The sequence below is a fragment of the Neofelis nebulosa genome, chromosome 5 (genome assembly GCF_028018385.1).
Source record: "Neofelis nebulosa isolate mNeoNeb1 chromosome 5, mNeoNeb1.pri, whole genome shotgun sequence".
NCBI lineage: Eukaryota > Metazoa > Chordata > Mammalia > Carnivora > Felidae > Neofelis > Neofelis nebulosa.
This window is the reverse complement of record NC_080786.1, coordinates 130,435,684-130,458,087: the sequence shown is the minus strand read 5'-3', so window position 1 is coordinate 130,458,087 and position 22,404 is coordinate 130,435,684. Positions and strand designations below refer to the sequence as shown.

General features: G+C 35.1%; 1 protein-coding gene across 7 annotated transcripts in view; it reads right to left on the bottom strand.

The window, feature by feature from the left end:
* LOC131512701 (multidrug resistance-associated protein 1-like) overlaps nucleotides 1-22,404 on the bottom strand; it is an 88,260-nt gene that overhangs the window by 54,068 nt on the left and 11,788 nt on the right. For all 7 annotated transcript variants that reach the window (XM_058731746.1, XM_058731753.1, XM_058731747.1 and 4 more), the window contains 5 exons: nucleotides 22,115-22,262; nucleotides 20,753-20,895; nucleotides 14,421-14,598; nucleotides 4,445-4,699; nucleotides 2,135-2,200 (listed from right to left, as the gene is read on the bottom strand). In XM_058731746.1, the coding sequence (XP_058587729.1) occupies nucleotides 2,135-2,200; nucleotides 4,445-4,699; nucleotides 14,421-14,598; nucleotides 20,753-20,895; nucleotides 22,115-22,262 (790 nt within the window). The remainder of the gene's footprint in view (nucleotides 1-2,134; nucleotides 2,201-4,444; nucleotides 4,700-14,420; nucleotides 14,599-20,752; nucleotides 20,896-22,114; nucleotides 22,263-22,404) is intronic.

Sequence of the window (22,404 nt, the reverse complement as noted above, 5' to 3'; positions counted from 1 at the left end):
ATGACACTTAACTTCTCAGAGACTTTGTTTCCTTATTTGGAAAATGAAGATGAGAAGTTATTTTCTTGGGGTTCCTAAGAATTGTATGAAGAAACAGATCCAAAGTGATCATTACAGCATGTGGCACGTAAAAATTGTTCACTAAATGAGAGCTATTATCATTATCAGAGAGAGGCTATTGCATCTGTTTTCTTCCCCCAAACCCCAGGGATGCTGACGGCCCACACCTTCAAACTATCCTATACTTTAAACTTCCCTATACTTGGTCCTCTACCAGTTGTCTAGTATATTCACTGCTGGAACTAATTTCAAATTTTTGACTTCGCTCAGATATCTAGGAAATGTTCTTTTATTTTATCTACACTATGAATATGTTATAAATATATGAATTTATGAATATCAATCTTTATTTATTTATTTATTCATTTAGAGACAGAGACAGTGTGAGGGAGGGAATAGAGAGAGGGAGAGAGAGCACGAATCCTAAGCAGGCTCTATGTTGTCAGCACACAGCCCGATGCAGGGCTCAAACCCATAAACTGTGAGATCATGACCTGAGCTGAAATCAAGAGTCGGACGCTTAACCAATTGAGCCACCCAGGCCCCCCCCCCAATATCAGCATTTACAACCTATAAACATACATTGCTACACTTTGTATGAATGCAGGGGTTATCAATTAACCCACTGAGAAGTACTGGATGCATTAGGATCATATTACTTTGGGGGTGTATGACCTTATTACAGAATATCAGCTATTCAGTAATTTAATCTGAGTTAAATTTCAGAGCTACTTAAGGCTACTCTTATATTCAGATAAGTAAGTGAATCATATAAGTCTCTTTTCAAGGTATCTTTAACAATGTCTTTCACTTCAGTAGTTTTCAATTTTGTGAAAGTTCTACACAGTACAATAGAGCAGAATTTTTAATGATTCCTAAAGTGAATCAATGTGTACATATAATGGGCATATCCTATGTTTGTAATGATAAATGCACAAGACAGAAAATTTCCTATGCAATTGTCAATTCCAGAAGGAAATTCCATGTGGGCTTTACAAATGTTGTCCTTTAGAAAAAATCTAGGGGTTCCTGGGTGGCTGAGTAGTTAAGCACTGGACTCTTGGTCTTGGCTCTGGTCATGATCTCACAGCTTGTGAGTTTGAGCCCCACATCAGGCTGTGTGCTGACAGTGCAGAGCCTGCTTGAGATTTCTCTCTCTCTGCTCCTCCCTGGCTTGCTCTCATTCTCTCTCTGTCTCTCTCTTTCTCTCAGAAAATAAATAAATAAACATTAAAATTTTAAAAAAGAAAAATCTGATATGGTATAATCTAGGTGAAACAGAATTTGAAATTCTATCTATCTATCTAGAAAGTTCATGAGGTTGCACTCTTTTATGATAGAGAAAATATTAGTGGAATGGGGGGTAGCTTTCTTAGGGATAAATAATTTATAATTTATAACATACGTTTTGTAAAATAACATTTGTATGATCATTTCCATTCTACCTAAAAGAACCTGAATGACATTTCATCACTTTCCCCATATAAACTTGCCTTCAACCTGATGATAATGTCATTGCCACTCTTGCCTGCCACATTCCATCTCTTCCACACAACCCCTTAAAACAAGTTATATGTTGTCTCTTGGGGATCTTTATGTTTAATTCTTGGGTGAGAAACAAAAGGAAAATACCTGCATTTTATTTGGTTTCATTTAAATGCTATTTTAACAGTAAGAATTCCTATACATGAGACTTGAAATACTCTGCCAACAATTACGTGTGTGTGTGTGTGTGTGTGTGTGTGTGTGTGTGTATACCTATATATGTGAATCAATATGTACATATAATGGGCATATCCTATGTTTATAATGATAGTGTTGATGAATGTTTATAGTGTAGTAATGGTGAATGTTTATATCCTATGATATAATGGTAGATAATGTGTATCCTATGTTTATATGATATACTCATATGTATTTTTGCATATATATATATAAATATATATATTTCATTACTTTCCTTAAATATATATATTTCATTACTTTGATATTGAGAATGGTAAAAAATTCATTTATTCACTAACATTACTGTATTCTAAATAGTGAAATTAAAATCACATTCCTTTTATATTACCTTAATTCCATGTAAGATTTCATTGAGTAGTTTTATCTGTTTATCTTTGTTCTTCGTTTGACTTTTCTATTTAAGGGGAAGAAAATGATAGCATATTTGACAAAGGTTGCTAATAATTTAACTTACTTTGCTACAGCTTTTTAAAAAAATACAGTCTCTTCCCTCTATTTTATATAATATTTAGTTGAAAACCATCATAAAATATTCATATATTCTTTCATTGGTAAAGGTACAAATTAGTTATAAGCAGATATCTTAAAACTTAAAAGTAGCCAGCAGTAGAATAAGAGCAAAATGCATACTTTACAAAATAGTAGAAAATTTATTTATTTACATGTAATTTGTTTAAAATTGAATAAAAAAATAATATCCATCTATATTCTATTTAAATGGGATTAAATTCCCCAAATTTTATCAATTATATATATATACATATATATTTATTTATAACAGAATAAACATAAAAGTCTGTATATTATAAGTATACTATCTTGAGTATTAATACTTTGGAAATTAAAGTGATTAAAATGGATATTTTCAAATACTGATTCTTTTTGGCAAATAATAAGTACAGTATTTGTATATCTAACAAACTACACACTTACAAGTTACTATCCATAATACTATTTGTGTGATTAAAGGCATATTTTCTGTTTAGTATATTTGTACATAATATTGTACTCTCTTTGAAATTTCCCCCAAATGTATTTCAATTCATAAAAGTTTGAATTTAAATTATTTAAAATCTAGAATTTTTAAAAGCTAGTTTAAAAATATTAATTATAATACAAACTTGTTATTCTAAATACTATTGTGTTAGTAATTCATAATTATTTCATAGTTATATGGTATTTTCTAGTTTTCATCTCTAAAGACTAGTCATCTTTCTAGTAATTATTTGGTAATAATTTTAGTAATTATTTGGTAATTGATCTGTATTTAGAAAATTCAGAAAAATATAAAAGAAGGTGTAAATCCTCATCCCTTAAATGTATTCAAGTAATTAGTGAAAAATCTCCCTCCTTCCATTTAATTCTACTCTATAGGTAACTATTCTTAAAAGACTGGTGCTTCATCTCTAGATTATTTCTATGCCTATAAAAATTCATTTATATCTAAATCTGTATCATTTCATTTAGTATTCTCTATCACACCCATGTCATAGGTATATTCACATTTTAAAAAATTTGGGGCGCCTGGGTGGCTCAGTCTGTTGGGTGTCAGACTTCGGCTCAGGTCATGATCTCATGGTCTGCGAGTTTGAGCCCTGCGTCGGGCTCTGTACTGACAGCTTAGAGCCTGGACCCTGCTCCACATTCCATATCTCTCTCTCTCTCCCCTCCCCCACTCATGCTCTCTCGCTCTCTCTCTCAAAAATAAATAAAGGTTAAAAACATAAAAAAAATTGGGTTATGTATATGTACATGTATGCATAATATACACATATATCTGCATACATAGGTTTCTTTATTTTCCCCCTAATATGTGATTGACACATTTCCATGTCAGTACATAGATAGTGTTAATCTTTTATCCATTTAAAAAAATAAAATAAGTGTCATAAGCAATACACCTGCATGTGTGTGTTTACTTTAACACATGAAACCATTCGTCCTTCCCCTTAAACTGTGGTTTTTTGGTGCAGTAAACTATGTCCTGTTTCTCCATTTCTACAGTATAGCACAGTCCACACTGTCTGGTACATGGCAGACGTCAAATAAGGTATTAACAGTAAGATGAATGAATGTAAAGGAAGAATATTAAAATTATTTCAGTTAATCACTTACCAACTACTTTCTGGATGTAGTCACTCCTTGCTTACTGTAACCCACCAGCCTCCCTGCCACTCTTCAGACAAAACAAGCACACCCTTATCTCTAGACTGTGTGCACACTGTTACTTTTGCTTAGTGAATCTTTTTCTCAGACATGTACATGGATTCCTCCCTTACCCTGATGATACATCATATCCTTCCTGAGGACTTCACTACTCCTGTATGTGAAATGGCACTCTGTTACTCTATCATCCTAGCCTAATTCATATTTCTTCGTACACAAATTAACATCTGGCATTGTGTTATTTATTCATTTCTCAATGCCTTCTCCTCCAATGAAAGCTGGAACTCATCAGTTCTCCTCACTGCAGTACTTCAGCACAGAACAGATGTCCAATCGATGTTGGTTGAATGAATGAATGACAAAGTTGGGTTATTTCCACATATACAGAATTTGCTAGATGGTTATTGTCAACACAAGTCAGAAAACGCGGCTTCCGTTTGACATGTGTAACAGGATGCAGTCTTTTTCTTACCTTTAGCTTTTTTACTCTAGTTGCAACCAAAGCATTTATTGGTATAACCAACACCAGGACTGCTGTCCCTGCCAACACTGCTGGACCCAGCTCTTGCCAAAGCAGTGATACGGCCATCAGGATTTGTAAAGGGGCTGACCAAAGGAGATTGAGGTTTGCGGTCAAGTCCATGAGCTGCTGGGCATCTGCTGACATCAAGTTAATAACTTCCCCAGTTGAAAACCTCTTTCGTGAGACATTAGATAAAAGTAGGGCCTAGGAAAAAAAAAGAAGCAGCAAAATATTTAAGAGTTCTGTAGAACTTGCGGCATTATTATCATCAAACAATGGTAACTTTTAATATATATTTTTAATATATTTAGGAAAATGTACAAGATTGTTTATGTATTAGGATTATAAAATATTGAGAACTTTTAATGTTATTACATGAGGAAGATACAACTATTGATCAAAACATATAGTTTTAAAATTCACTGCATATTGGTAGAGAGTAACATTTGTATTCCCAAGCAAATACCTTCACTAAGAACCCTCTACAAATTGCTGATTACAAAATTAAAAAAAAAATCTGTTCTAGGGGTGCTTGGCTGGCTCAGTATGTACAGCATGTGACTGTTGATCTTGAGGTCATGAGATCAAGCCCCACAATGGGTGCAGAATTCATACACAAAAAAATCTATTCTAATTTTTAGCATTGAGGATCTTCTCTATCCATTGGCACCCCTAAAATGCTAAACCATCTAAATTTTATCAATACAAAGTACATAAAAGAATCAATAAATATCTAATGAATGCTGATGAATAGTATTATGCTTAAAACTAGAAAATTTAAAAATGACACTATCCTAATTCTCAAAAAGATTATAATCTGGTTGTGGAGTCTACTTACCACCACCCCCCCACACACACATATACCTCCCACACAGAATGATAGTAAGTATAAAAATAGCTAAGAAGGGCTATGGGAATTTAGAAAGATAAAAATATTGGAAAGGCTTGGTGGAGCAGATGGAAATACATTTTTTCTTCCAAGGCCCAATTCTCACTTTGTCTCTATGCACATTATTTTAATATTTGTATACTGAATTCAATATTCCCAAGTTTAATTATTGGTAACTCTTACTAAGGTTGATGTTAGAAATTCATTTATTTAATGCTCCACTCATTTAAAATTGCCAGTGAAATGAAAAAATAAACTGCAAAAGTAGTGGGGAATTGGTATTTGTACTGGAAGCCAGGCAAAAGTTCATTCATATGCCAAGAATTTTAAGGAACGTCCACTGCACTGATTTAAAGAGGGACAGGATAGACAGCTGGGCTAACAAGAGTAAATGGGATATCAGAAGCACTCAAAGTCTATTTTTTTCAACAAATGAATAATAAAAAGCCAAAGAAAAGGCCCATATTAAAAATAAGTAGGTAGGACTTTCAGTGGAACTCTTCTATAATTCCTGAGTTTAAAACAGGAGGGCTTCATGTAAGAGGGAGGTACAACCTTCTTGGGGGCAGGGGAGGTGGTGGTCTGCACAGCCTCATAAGGTTGTATCATATCCATATCCATATCATAAGGGAGCATCATAAGGTTCCAGAATCCCCCTAACATTTATGACTGCTGCAGTGTTCAATCCTTGTTTACATTTCTACACAGTAAATTAGAAACAGTTCTATTACTGACTAGTAATGGGGGGACAGTTGTGCTAGTGATAAAACAGAATGACTACTACTGCCACAAGAGGGGGAAAAAAAGAAAAACATATTAGTCATTATGATATTAAGCTTTAGCCATATCTCCCCCAAAGGCAGCTCTTTAACCTTCCCCTAACATGTTACTGATCACCTAATTTGGCCAACTGAAACCATGGAAATCCTAGAACTGTAACTCTCATTTCATTAAGTCTATAACATTTCTTAAGAGAGGACCATTGATCTCTAATAGAATCCACCAGCAACTTATAATTATAAAAAGTTATAAACTATTTTCTCTCACACTTATAGAAGGAAAAGTTAAAGAGTATTTAGTATTTATGAAAATACTAGCAGATTGAATAGTTCAAAGTAGCTAAATTATCCAAGGAATCAAATGGCCTATTGGAACAAAATATATCACAAGAAACATGAGAAATATATGAATATCCCTTGTTAATCTTATAGCAAAAGAACACAATAACTGTTTAAAATGAGTAAAAACAAAAAAGAATAATTTAAATTGAAAATACAAGTGTCAAATTGTTTAAAATTACAATGGAGGCACCAAAAGTCCAAATGGATGTTACAAGAAAGGATTTTTTTTTTAATTTATGTTTATTTTTTTTTTTTTAATTTTTTTTTTTCAACGTTTTTTATTTATTTTTGGGACAGAGAGAGACAAAGCATGAACGGGGCAGGGGCAGAGAGAGAGGGAGACACAGAATCTGAAACAGGCTCCAGGCTCCGAGCCATCAGCCCAGAGCCTGACGCGGGGCTCGAACTCACGGACCGCGAGATCGTGACCTGGCTGAAGTCGGACGCTTAACCGACTGCGCCACCCAGGCGCCCCTAATTTATGTTTATTTTTGAGAGTGAGAGAGACAGAGAGAGACAGCAGGGGAGGGGGCAGAGAGAGAGGGGAACAGAGGATCTGAAGCAGGCTCTGTGCTAACAGCAGAGAGCCTGATGTGGAGCTTGAACTCGCGGACTATGAGAGCATGACCTGAGCCAAAGCCAGACACTTAACTGTTTAAGCCACCCAGGCGCCCCCAAAAGTGGAATTCCTAAACCAGTAGATATGTTCAAAAACTTTTCCCAGATATTAGAGAAAACATATTTTAAACATGAAATATTAAAAAAAAAGATTTAAGGCATGGAGGAGTTTCAGGTAGGTATACACTCATGGGATATAAATATACACACACATATGTATATATTACATAAATATGTTTTAAATGTATTATATTTATACGAATATATTAAATATATATTATAAATATGTAAATACATATTAATGTAAATATGATGTATTTATATTAATATGTATTTACATATACATTTATATTTCTTTATAAATATAGATTAATGAATAACCAACTTCTAGGGTGAAATGCCTGGGTTCCAGGGCCAGCCAGTAACACTATTTCATAACTCTTTGACAGTGGGTAAGTTACTCAATTGTTCTGACATTAAGTTTCCTTATAGCATTATATTGACAGCTACATCCATATCTATAACTGTCCATGTATCTATTTCTATGTACATAATAGTGCTTAAAACAGAGTGCAACATATATGTTTGTATGTGTCTATTATATACATGTGTGTATATTATATATATACATATATATATATGTAGACACATAAATACATAACAATTACTTTACAAGTAAAGAATAAGAAATAATTAAAGATAAAACAGGGGCGCCTGGGTGGCGCAGTCGGTTAAGCGTCCGACTTCAGCCAGGTCACGATCTCGCGGTCTGTGAGTTCGAGCCCCGCGTCAGGCTCTGGGCTGATGGCTCGGAGCCTGGAGCCTGTTTCCAATTCTGTGTGTCTCCCTCTCTCTCTGCCCCTTCCCCGTTCATGCTCTGTCTCTCTCTGTCCCAAAAATAAATAAAAAATGTTGAAAAAAATTTAAAAAAAAAAAAAAAAAGATAAAACAGAAGACAATCTCTCTGATCGAAGAAAATATTTCAAACCAAAAGCAATCAGGAAGTACCAGGCAATTTAGTTAGAAAACAGTACCTTCTCTTATCCTGGTAAAATTTGCAAATTCTATAATGTTAAAATTATCCTTAGAAAGATATACTTACGGGGCACCTGGGTGGCTCAGTCGGTTGAGCATCTGACTTCAGCTCAGGTCATGATCTCACAGCTCATGGGTTTGAGCCCCACATTGGGCTCTGTGCTGAGTGCTCAGAGCCTGGAATCTGCTTTGGATTCTGTGTCTCTCTAGGCTCTCTGCCCCTCCCCCATGCTCTGTTTCTCCCTGTCTCTCTCAAAAATAAATAAATATTTTTTTAAAAATTAAAAAAAAAAGAAATACTTACAAGCACCCAAACACAGTAAAATTGAAATAAAACAGGTTATCTGAAAATGGTGGAGTAAGAGGTGGGGGTTGGCAGCAGCTGTAAAATCTGTAGTCAGAAGACAATACTGCTATGGTTATAAAGAATGTGTGGAGGGGCGCCTGGGTGGCTCAGTCAGTTAAGCGTCCGCCTTCGGCTCAGGTCATGATCTCGCGGTCCGTGAGTTAGAGCCTCGCGTCGGGCTCTGTGCTGACAGCTCAGAGCCTGGAGCCTGTTTCGGATTCTGTGTCTCCCTCTCTCTCTGACCCTCCCCCGTTCATGCTCTGTCTCTCTCTGTCTCAAAAATAAATAAACGTTAAAAAAAAAATTAAAAAAAAAAAGAATGTGTGGAAAAAGAACTCCCATATACACTGAGTGAACCATATGTATCATGAGTGAAGATGGTAAACAAGGTGAGAAGTAATTTCAGGCAAAAAATGACAGTAGTAGTAGGAAAAAGTGTAGTGTATACATATATGAAAGTTTCTACTATGCATTTAAATTGTTTGTGTCATATAACAAAGTATTTTCTCAACATGTTTGGTCATGACCTATTATGAAATAAATAATAGATTATAAAAAAGTATATTACACATATATATGCATGCATGTAAAATAATTAGAGGAAATTACATCAATGATTACCTTTGCAATCTGGAATTATGAATTGCTGTCATTTTGTCTGCCCCATTTTATTCATTACACATTTTCTTCAATATACAAAAGAAAATTATCTTTAAAAATTAACTGCTTTCAAAATATTAAGATTAAAGGGCACTATATAAATGGATGTTGTTCTGCATTGCATTTTTAACATCAGGAGCACTGATTTTTCTTTCAATATTTTTTTCTGCCAACTAAACTTTTACATTTCTGTGAGGGACAAAATTCACAAGGCATGAAGGGGAATTTAGTTACCATTTATTCCTAAATTACACAATCTAAACTGCCTCTTTGTTATGCGAAACAATTTGGAAGAATACTGCAATATGACACCACAAGTATACTGGATGGTGCAACATATTGAAGAATTATCTGGTAAAAAGTATTTAACCTTATAAAAGAGAGAAAGCAACACTAAGGTAAAAGGGAAAAAAATGTAAAATCTAAAACCATATGAAAAGTTGAGAGTTTATAAATACTCTGCAATCAAAATGAAAATTAGCCAATTTTCACTTAACAGTCATATTGTAATCATAATCACACTCACAAAGCTCTGTTATTTTTAAATTCCATCCAAGTCTGAGATTTCTTTTCTAGAATATTGTAGAATATTGTCTTTATCTAGTCTACACACACACAGCACAGGTAGGTGACTCATCACATTGTGAAACATCATTGATTTCATATATTGAATTATACTCCAACAAGAGCCAGATGGGCCAGGTATGGCCCCAGCCTTTAAAAACATCTTATTGACTGGAGATATCTTGACTATCACTGAACTCAATTCAATAGTATCTCATTTTATCATCTGATGGTGAAATATGTTTGCCATTTCACATTCTCCCTCTTAATGTATGTTTTCATTTCTAGACTCACTGCCATGGCTCTGGTTCATATCTTTACTTCCAGAACTATTAATATAGTTCTAAAATATTCTTTATTTCCAACCCAACCTATTTTAATTACTTTCTCCTGATTATCCATCTGTCCTATGGCTCAAACGAGTCCTAACTTCCTCTAGAACTAAAGTACATTTTTGCAATGTAGTTTTCAAGCTTCTAAAAAAATGAGCTGCAATCCCTTCTTTCTTACCATCCTAACCCTCCCCACCAACCTGCTCATAAAATATTATCTCTAGCTACATTAATCTACTCATCATTTTCTGAGTAAGCCATGTATCCATCTGTGGACTCTCTCCCACTATATATTTCCAACAGTAGAGCCTTTGCCTCATGCAATTCATCCTTCAGACCTATGTCATGCAATATTATGCAATATTAACCATGACATTTTTCCGGACCAACGCTGCTATAAGTCACAGAAATCACATAATTTAGAGCTGGAAGGGCCCTAAAAATTCCTAACCCAGCGATTCTAAACCAAAAGTTACTATACTTCTAATGACATAAGGTGTACCTAAAGGTAGACCCTCGTAACATTTATAAGAACGCATTCTTCTTCAATTCCACTGCATGCAATACAATATGCCAGAATTATCTTTCTGACTCTACGTGCAGGATCTGGATTCTGCTTCTCCTAATCCTGACCACAGTAGAGTGTCTTTATTTTTAAAAAATATATCTGAGGCGCCTGGGTGGCTCAGTCGGTTACGTGTCCAACTTCAGCTCAAATCATGATCTCACAGTTCATGAGTTCAAGCCCCGTGTCAGGCTCTCTGCTGTCAGCGCAGAGCCTGCTTCAGATCCTCTGTCTCCCTCTCTCTACTCCTCCTCCTCCATGCTCTCTTTCTCTCTCTTTCAAAAATAAATAAACAAAAATTTAATATATATATATTTTATCAATTTTCTTGCATTTTATAATTATCACAATTAAGGTAAGAATAAATCTTTAAAGTACAAATGTAGACAGTCTAGGCACTGTAATACTATCGAATATGGTAGTCATTAGCTATGTGTGGTTATTACATTTAATTAAAATTAAAAATTCATTTCCTTAATCTTACTAGCTACAGTTCAAAGGCTCAATAATCATATGTTACTAGTGGCTGCCCAACCAGATAGTGTCGATGTAGTACTTTTTTTAGTTAAAAAAATTGTTTTGAAATTTTATTTTATTTCACTTTATTTTTTTCCAGATATCTCAAATCCTCATATTATTCCTTCAATGGAAAACAAAACTTTGGTCTCTAACTCAAACCTGTTCTCTTTGTCAGCACTCCATGTCCCAAATCTCTCCTGTTTTTCCTTTTCTCCTCCCTCTTTTAAAAATTGAGATATATTGGGGTGCCTGGGTGGCTCAGTTGGTTAAGTGTCCAACTTTGGCTCAGGTCATGATCTCACGGTTCATGAGTTCAAGCCCTGCCTTGGACTTTATGCTGACAGCTCGGAGCCTGAAGCCTGCTTTGAATTCTATGTCTCCTTCTCTTTCTGCTCCCCCACCTCTCTCTCTCTCTCTCTCTCTCTCTCTCTCAAAAATAGAGGGGTGCCTGGGTGGCTCAGTCCGTTAAGCAACCGACTCTTGATTTTGGCTCAGGTCATGATCTCACGGTTTGTGAGCTCAAGCCCCACACTGCGCTCCATGCGGATAGCATGGAGCCTTCTTGGGATTCTCTCTCTCTCTCTCTCTCTCTCTCTCTCTCTCTCTCTCTCTCTCCTCTTCCCCTCCACTGCTTGTGTTCTCTCTCTCTCTCTCTCTCTCTCTCTCTCTCAAAATAAATAAACTTAAAAAATAAATAGACAAACATTAAAAACATTTTAATATAAAATTGAGATATATTTAGTTGACATACATTAGCTTCAGGTGTGTAACATAATGCTTCGATATTTGTATACATTGCAAAATGATCATCTAAACATCCATCACTACACATAGTACAAAATTACAAAATTTCTTGTGATGAGAACTTTTAAGAACTACTCTCTTGGCAGCTTTCAAATACAAAATACAGTATTACTAACTATAGTCACCATGCTACACATTATATTCCCATGACATTTATTTTTTAAATAGAAGTTTTATACATTCTGATCATCTTCACCCATTTTTAAAATCACAAAGATTCTACTGGACAGTGTTTGGTAGAGGAATGCTCTCAGACTGCCCACCTTAAACCCAGGATAACTGATGCTGCTTTTGAAGCATATCCCATTTCTTAGACCTCAAGAATTGTCATGGAGCCGTACCTCTGAGCTAAGGTGTAAGAAAATCTGAGCTTTGAGACTCATGAACTCCTAAAGTGATCAAGTGGAAGGAGGCCCCTGCTTTTTCCACAAACCTTAAAATTGGTATGCCCTGACCTTTATTCCAAACGAGCAGCATGTGAATGGACAGAGAACGAGAAAGTCCTAACAGCTCCCCTCTTCAACAAGAACAGGATCTGAGATCAGGTTTACCCCACTCTAAAAACAAGTCCTTGATGAACTAGAGCCAATGTCAGATTAATATGGGTATCTGGTGCCACTATGAGAGACATTTTGGACATTGAGTATCTAAGTATGATGAAAATCAGAATTCTACAACCTGTAAAGAGACAAAGAAGAGAAAGAGAAGAGAAACTTAACTACCCTAATTAGTTCCATGGAGAGAGACTCCCTCTAGAAAGCAGGTGTAGGATAGGAGACTCAGAAAAAAGCCACCCTTATAAAATCAGTGGCATGTGCACATGCTACCTCAGTGCATCAATGCAGGTTATAACAACAGGTTGTAATGTCTTCTGCTGCTTGTTTGATGGACTTGGAATTAAATCATAATCCCTATGGCAAGGTCTACTGAGCTGGCTTGATTGATATACTCCTTTGATCCTGAGTGTTCTTTGTTCTTAAACAATCTCTCTAAAGAATCTATGGTTTCCTCCCTGTAGCCAGTGTGACCTTTTATGTTATTATCTCCAAGGTCTCTCTGCCCTTGTATGAGTCACCCACAATGCTTGATTTTCTTCTTTTTATTTGACAACTTGTTCTAATTTCTACCACATTCCCCTCTTCCATATTTGCAAATCCACCCAAATCCTACACTCAAACTCCAATGCTTTAATCACTGAATGAAATCCTATTCCATATGGACTGTATATCAAAGACAAGTGTTAACATTTAAACTGATTCCTAGATTTGTTAACATCTTTCCTCCGTATTAGGATTTCTCAGAATTTATAGCCTCTAGAATTATGACTGTGGCAGTATGACCCAGCACTTGGGCTAAAACCATTCCATACTCCCATTTTGGCCCAATATGGCCAAATGGCCTGTAATGCTTAATGCCCAGCTCAGTCCAAATTGTAATACTTCTTTCCACTCATACAAATTCTACACCTTTCCCAAAGACCACTTCAAGGCTTCCTTTCTATGTGAAACCTTCCTTAACCGCACACAATCATTGTAGATTTCCTGTTCTTTTGACCTCTTATAAAACCTGCATTTAGTTCCACACATTAATTATATATGCTAATAATTCCCCCTAATTTCTTGAAGGAGTGGCTTGTTTATTTATTTACTCAGACATCCAGCTTTTTATAAAAATGTATAAAAGTCACTCTCCCAGATGATAAAAGTACAACAGGTAAATAGGTTTCTATTCCAAATCTTAAAGAGCCCACAATTTATAAAAGACTAGTGAGTAAGAATGCAAAATACACTTAACTGAATAATTCAAGTGATAACTACTGGAAGGAAGAAATTCTTTAACAGTTTAATTATGATGTAAATAAGCTCTTTAACAGTTTAATTATGATGTAAATAAAAGGCTCTGGATGGTAACGAGGTGGTATTTAAAACTGTATTTTCAAGAAAGAACAAATTAAGCTTCAGGGTTATGACAAGTATAAGTATCAGCCAGGTTTCATTTCTGGGGGTGCGGTGCAGAGGCAAGGCACAGAATGAAAGAGTCGCAGATAATGACTGCATAGAGAAAGATGGCTTTGTTGCATGAGAAAGCAGAGTGAGCACAGGAAGAAGAAAAAAGTAGCATGCGGAATGAAAATGACCATGAAAGGAAGAAATGTTCATACATAAACACAGACAAACATGAAAATACTCAAGGCTATTCACTTTGTGAGGAGGAGTTCAGTGACACAACAGTGGACAGAAACCATCATCTAGTTTCCTGGATTAGGGCTCACTAGAAGTTTCAGGGACTGTAAGGACTATAGAGAACCATATAGAGAAATTAATACGACCAGTATTGATGAGTCAAAGTTTTTTAAAGCAAAATAAATGTATATTCAACGGGCACTCTAAGAATTTTTAATATACTATATGCTATTTCAAAGCATACAATGAAAGAATCCATTTAGAAATTGAGAATTCCTTAACTTTTTACCTTTTTGTAGATGAGTCCAATTACGGCTGTCTTAATTTTTGCTGAAGTGAGCATGTTAAAACGTTGATATTGCTGAAGGATCAAGGTTTGCAAAAAGACTACAACAAAAAGTGCCAAAGCATAACCATAGCCTCTCCATCCAAAATCTTGGCGATTTTCACAGAAAATAATCATTTGCCTGAATGTCATACAAAAATTGAGAAAGGGGAAGAAATGTTAAACATCTAATAGTTAAATGCTAATTAGAGTTAAGTGTTTTCAAACTGTCAAACACACACACACACACACACACACACACACACACGCTCTTATTCTTGTAGAATTTAGTGATTCATTACTTAAATATAACATCCAATGCTCAGCACAAGTGCCCCATTTATTTTTAATTCAAGTATTATATAATAAAATTAATAGAATCAACAGTTACTTTCAGATGCTTTTGAGTGCAAGGTTATTTTCTATTTTTCATATGGTAATCTCATCAACTAACTGTTCTGGTCTAACTTCATCATAAAAGTTAAGATACAGACACTTAAAGCTTCTTTTTTATCATAATCATACATTTTGTTAAATACAGGGAAACATGACAGTTAAAATTTAAGTAGTGAATCTCTTAAAATGGCACATAGTTTTTTTTTCAAAGGTCTGAATTATATCTCACCTCTTATTACATTTATCCTATCCAATTCCCCTCTATTCTATCTTCCCTTATTTTCTCTTAAGTTTGGTGACAGCAGGGCCATGATATCAGGTCAATGCTGGGGACAATGCTAGACAATGGGGACGGTTCTAATCATAACGATCTTATTGTCCTTCAACTATACACTGGTTAAAACTCAGAATGCCTGATGTCATTGTTAATAACATTATAGTGGTACTCTTAACCTTTTTTCAACTGCCTCTATGTGACTAATAATAATAATTTTAAAAGACTACATATACTCTACATAATGGTGGAAACAACTTGGATATATTCTTTCTGATACTACAGATTAATACGTCATTTATTTTGCAGGCTCAGTTCTTGGTTTATTTAAGTAGTTCCTGTTATTTTATAGGTAAAAAGTATAATATTAGATGTTTTAGAAATGTACCTTTTTTGACTCTGAGTTCTGGAGATACAGAAATGTGTTTTGTCATTGTGAATAGCCATTTTGAATGTACTTAAGGTTATACTCACAGGAAACCACATGTAATTAGGTAAGACTATACCTAAATTATTTTAAGAACACTGAATTTAAAAATTCATTGTTTAGGGGCACCTGGGTAACTCAGTCAGTTAAGCGTCTGACTTCAGCTCAGGTCATGATCTCACAGCTCATAGGTTGGAGCCCCATGTCAGGTTCTATGCTGACAGTTCAGAGCCTGGACCCTGCTTCTGATTCTGTGTCTCCCTCCCCCGTGCTTGCTCGCTTTCTCCCTCTCTCTCTCTCTCAAAAATAAACTTAAAAAAATAAAAATAAAAAATAAAAAATAAAAAATAAAAATTCATTCTTTATGTGAGTTTACATTTTTAAAGTTTACATTTTTAAAAAATAAAAAATTAATGTCTAAGCTTGGATCTATTTTATTCGCACCTTGGACAGCATATGGGTGAAAAATTAAAAGCAATCTGTGTTGCTTTATAAACCAAATTGCTTTATAAACCAAGTACTTCAAAATATTAACTTTATTAAAATTGTACTTTGGAATCAATATATACCAACCAGTGTTTCTAAAATTACTATTAAAACCTCTAGTCATTGAAAATTATTTGGAGCATTGTATATTCTCAATGACACTATTAAATTATTCCATACCCCACCTAGATAAAATAATAGGAGGTTTGGTACTTATCAGTGGATCTGTATCAGATGCTATCCATTGGGACACCAAATTATTTTTACAAGAGCAACTTATGAATGTTTTCTTGGTCTGGAAATTAAATTTCCTGAAAGAAGTGCCCTATTCTTATTGTGGATGTATCTACCTATCAGACTTTTTCCTTTCTCATAAAATCAAACAACTAAATGACTATAATAAGTATCATAGTGGGTCTACACATATAAATCAGGAAGTACTAAAGATAATCTGTGATCAATACATGGTGAAGACCATAAAACCATATTCATCATATCAGATGTGAATACTCATTTTTTTGTTTGACTAATATCATAATAAAATTCATAGAAAGGGGGAAAATAGTAAGCACAACAATCAGCAAGAAACATGTTTCTTCTAATAGTAATTAATGAAAGTGTTATTTTTAGATGTTTGATTATTACATATATGAGTCATGATAACAGGACAATATATTTTCATCCTTACAAACAGTCTTGTCTAGTACTTTTCCTTATCAAAAGAAAAAATAGACATCTCAAAATTAGCTAAAAAAAATTAACTCCCCCAGGCTTGGATTATGATCATACAAACTCATAAAATTCTTTCTTTTTTTATGTTTCAACTTTTTATTTACATTCTAGTTAGTTAACATATAGTTAAACTCATAATTTTTTTTCTGATCATTTATTCCTCAATGTGGAAATATTAAGGCTATTCATCTACTTTAGAATGAGAATCTCTTGATTCTCTTGATTCTTGAAAAGTATAACTTTGGATAAGCCCATTTATTTAGTATTCCATTGAGGAAATGTATTTGAGTCCTATGTGCCAGGCTCTGTGCTAGGTGCTAAGGACACAGACATTGAGTAACACATGATCCTTTACCAGGAGGAGCTGGAAGTCTAGGCAGGAAGAAATACACATCAACTCATTTCAGTACAATATTGACACTACTGTTTTGCAGGTATGGTCAAGCTAGAATGTTACAAAAGTATGTCATAAAATTATGGGCATCATTGTGTAACCCTTAGGCAAGGAGTTAGCAATTCTTTAACACCCTATTATAGACTGCAAATATTTGGAGAAGATAGAGACCCTGAATTGCCATCACCTATAGCTATTTTAGAAAACAGTAACCACAGTGAGATTCTAGAATGAGTTTTTGAGCAGTAGTCATTGGAAAATAGGAATCAGAGCATGCCTAAAAATGGCTGGGAATGTCTTATTACACTTTTCACTGAGAAGTTAAACCTAAGTATTCTAATTCTCCTCCCCTTGGCTCTGGGCTAATTTAGGGGCTTGTGTGACCAAACTAATGTGACAGAAGTGACACTCTGGCTCTTCTAAGCCTAAGTCATAACAAGACTTGTCTGAGCCTCTTGGCATGTTCACTCTGAAAAAATCCAGCTGCCATGTGAGAAGTTCAACTTACCAGAGACTCCTGTGTTCAACCTAACCATTTGGAGAGGCAATGGAGAGATAGAGACAGACAGACAGACAGACAGACAAAGATTGATATCAGGCCATTTCCACCCATCGTAGCTCAGGCATCAGTATGTAAGTTAAGAAGCCATCCTGGACATTCCAGCACTAGTACACATAAAAAAGAACCAAAGTAACCCAGCTAACAGCCAGAGCCAAGGCCCCCAAATTTTGTCTCTACTTGAGCTGCTACAGGTCTCTCCAGCCATTCAAGCTACTCAGCTAAAGCCACCATCATGGTGGATCAAAGAAAATCCATCCCTCTCTGAATACACAAGATCATGCCTTGTTTCTAATACACAAGATTATGCCTTGTTTCTGTAGCGCAGTGATTATTGTGTTTGCCTCACAGATATTTGTGAACATAATCATCATTGTTTTATGCCAATAAATTTTGACATGCTTAATACTATGGCAATAGATCACCAGAACAGGGTAGGAGAGGAAGATGCTGTTTAATATACATTTCTGATAGATTTCTGGCCAAAGATGAGATAACTCTATGGCAACTCCTTAAAATAGCCGGGATATATAAGGGTGAGCAGCAGAAGTAGGGGGAAGGAAAGGTATGTTACCTTGTCTGAGGGGGATTTTAATCCAGCAGACATTTGGATTATATTTCCATAGGCAAGGGAACCAGACTTTGGGGTGAAAAATGACAGGACCAGTTTTCTGATGGCAAAGAGATATCTTCTTGCCCTAGATTCCCCAACACCATTCTCTCTGGGTTCTCCTCTCTTGGCACTATGCACTCCTTCTCACTGTCCTTTTGTGGATTTCCCTATCTTCATTAATTCCACACACTGGAATAGCTGATTATCTACAGAGATGTTTACTTTTCCTTATCCATGGTAAGGTGGTCTCATCCAGAAAAATGATTTGACATACCCAATCTAATTTGTTGGAACAGTTCCCAATTTTATTATCTCAGCTAATATCTTTCTTGACTCCAGACTTAAGCTTACTCAATCTTTTTGGATTGGCTAGATGGCTGTCAGGGATCCCCAACGCCACTCCCTAGTTAAATGATCCATTAGAAGGACATATAGCAGTCAGCATCTAGTTATACTAATGACTATGATTTATTATGGTGAAAGTATACACAAAAAATCAGCAAAGAGAAAAGGTACATGTAGTAAAGTCCAGGAGAAAACTGATATAAGCTTCCAAAAGTCTTCTCTCAGTAGGGTCACACAAAACACACTTAATCATCCTGGCAACTAGTTGTGGCCGCATACGCAAAATGTTGTCTACCAGATAAGCTCATTAGAGATTCAGTATCCAGGGCACCCTTTTCCTAACATATGCCCAAATTCCAAACTCCCAGAAGGAAAGCAGGTATTCAGCATGAATCGTATTGATTGTTAAGCAGTTTGGACTTATTGAGCCACTGTTAACAGTTACGGTAGCAGGGACCTTCCTGAAATGCAAGTTCCAGTTGCCTACCAAAAGTCACCCCTCTAAGCAGACCTTCCAAAGGACAGCAGTCAGTCAGTTCATTCTTTCCTGCAAAATGGCTAATATGTATTTCAAATTTAGCAAGTCCAAAAGGAAACCCCACACCCTACTCTACTCTTTCCTGAGCCTTCTATATCTCAGTAAATGGTGTCTCATTTACCTTGTGACTTCAACCAAAAACTCTGAAGACATCCTTGATTCCTCCCTCTCTCAACTTACATTCAAGCCATCGGTATATGATGTTGACTCTACCTTTAAAATAGAGCCAGAATCTAACTACTTCTTATCACCTTCATTGCTACAACCTAGCTGAAGCCACCACTGACTTTTGCCTGGATTATCTCAGTATTTCAACTGGTGATACTTTTACTTTTCCTCCTTTTTATATTATTTTCTGCATAGCAGCAGAATGATCCCTATAAAACTTATGTCTAATCACATCAATTCCTGCTCAAAATTTCCAACGTTTTCCCTCTTAACACAGAATAAAAGCCTATTTCCCCCATCATATTCCATAAGTTCCTTTAAAATCTTTTTCATTCCCAGACCTTTCTTACCTCTGATTTCTTCTCCAATTCTTTGTTCTAGCTTCACTTATCTCCCATGCGTCCTCAAAGACACCAAGCATGCACCTGCCTCAAGGCTCTTGCCCTTCTTGTTCTTCCTATTTGCAATAGATATGGTCTTGGCTTCCTCTCTAACTTCCTTCAGGACTTTTTTCAAATGTCGCCTTATCACTAGTATCTTCCCTAACTTCCTTAAATTAACATAGCACTTCGATCTCCCTAGAGAGGCATTTCCTACCTCTCCTTGTTGAATACTTTGTCCTTAACACTGATTATTTCTTAATATCATTTATATTTATTCATTTGTTTACTATTTGTCTCACCCCTCTGAGTGTCATCAGAGCAGGGACTTTTTGACTTTTGTCTACCCCTAGGGTCAATCAGGAACAGTAGCGTGTAGTAAGTACTCAATAAATACCGGACAAAATTCAAGCCTGGACATTATCTAAGAGTCAAGTAACCAAGGATTAATTCTGTTTTCATGAATTGAATAGTTCTTAAAAACTCCAACAACCTGGAAATGTATTCAATACAAAAATATTATTATAGGTCAATAAAAAAATTTGTTTTTCCTTCATATATATCATTTCATTTTCTGAATATACATCTAAAACAGAGTTCCTAGATTTTAGTCATAACTCTGGCATTTTCTAGCTCTGTGAAGTTAGGCAAATTACTTAAACCTCTCTGTTTCTGCATCATGATGATTGTAATAATACTTCCTATCTCATAGGATGTTTGTAAAGATTGAATAAGATAATTAATATAAAGAATTTAGAACAGTGTGTAGTACATAGTTGGCTTCAGTAAATATTGACTATATTATCATCATTCACATTCGTGTGAATGGCAAACTTAACAGACTGTTCATATCCTAAGTAAAATTTGCAATAAGGTCTTTTCCTACTCTTTTTTTAGTACAACTTTTAGAGTGAAACACTTGCTTATCATTTGCTTATCATTTAACTGTGGAGAGTAAAAAAAAAAGACAAGACTACAACTTACTTCATTATGAGTGGGCTAGTGAAGGACAAAATATCAGCAAACACTTTGAATAAAGCAACTTGAATCAGGACAAACTTAAAGGTGTTCCACAATGCATAGAGCAGAGATGGTTTCCTGGCACGTGCCTCTTTATGAAAGGATGCCTACATAATGAAAGAAAATAAGAAACCCTGAGAAAATTGGACAGAGCAAATACAAGTAAAAATGAAATATATATATAAACCAACCATAAAATTAGTAATGTAACCCAAAGATAATAAAATAGGGGCACCTGGGTGGCTCAGTCACCCAGGTAAGTGTTCGACTACTGATTTCAACTCAAGTCGTGGTTTCACAGTCATGAGATTAAACCCTGCATGGGGCTCCACATGGATCCTGCTTAAGATTCTTTCTTTCCCTCTCCTTCTGCCCCTGCACCCCCACTCATGCTCTCTCTCTTTCTCTCCCTCTCAAAAATATAAATAAATAAATAAATAAATAAATAAATAAATAAATAAATAAAACAAAAATAATAAAGTAATAAGAAAGGGATAAATTCAGTTAAACTTGAAAATATGACCTATATCATTGGTAAAGTATGTCTCCAGAACGCCTGATATTATTTATATCATGGGGTATAAATGCACAAGAGAAATAGTTGTATTTTATTACTTTTGTGAATGTTGAAACTTTCATTAAAATAATTAATATAAATACAGTTTTATCTTCAAATTATATTTTCTTTTTGGGAATTCTAAAGAGGAGATACGTGTGCATATGTGATACAAGATATGGAGTACCTGCCCTTGCACCATAAACTTTGGCCATGGTCGCCATATTACTTACTTGGACCAATAGATATGAGGCCATGAGATATAGAAACCATCTTTGCCATGATAGTTGAGCAAAAGATACTGGTGAAAAGTCAAAGATAACATATCAACACATTGTTCTTGATATTAAAGGGAGGAGATGCTAAATAATTTTATGACATAAATTAGTTGCAATAAAAATCAATTGTACTTATGAAAATGGCTTGTCATTTCACATATTTTAGGAACTTTCTAAATTAATAATAATATCTCACATTTGGAAGAGGCTTTTTCTAGTTTTAGGTAGTAATTAGGTACTTAAGATTTAAGAATTAATTACCTTGGGGCACCTGGATGGCTCAGTCGGTTGAGCGTCCAACTTCAGCTCAGGTCATGATCTCACAGTCCATGAGTTCAAGCCCCACGTCAGGCTCTGTGCTGACAGCTCAGAGCCTGGAGCCTGCTTCCAATTCTGTGTCTCCCTCTCTCTCTCTGTCCCTAACCCACTCATGCTCTGTCTCTCTCTGTCTCAAAAATAAATAAAAACATTAAAAGAAAAAGAATTAATTACCTTTATTTCTTGCCTCTCTTGATTCCTTAAAACTTCCTTCCTCCATTGTTTTTCAAAGATGGGACACACAATATAGGAAGAATCACTTTCATTTAGTTCAAAAAGATCTTCTCTTTCCAAAGGTTTCTTATATCCTAAAAGAATTATTCTAAAAATGAAAGAGTAAGGTAAACAATTCAGCAAAACTAATAATCAACTTAAAAATAATTTTTCATGCATTTATTTTATTCTTTGATTTATAAATTATTTTTTTAATCAGGATGGAATGATTAGACTGTATTTTGGAAAGT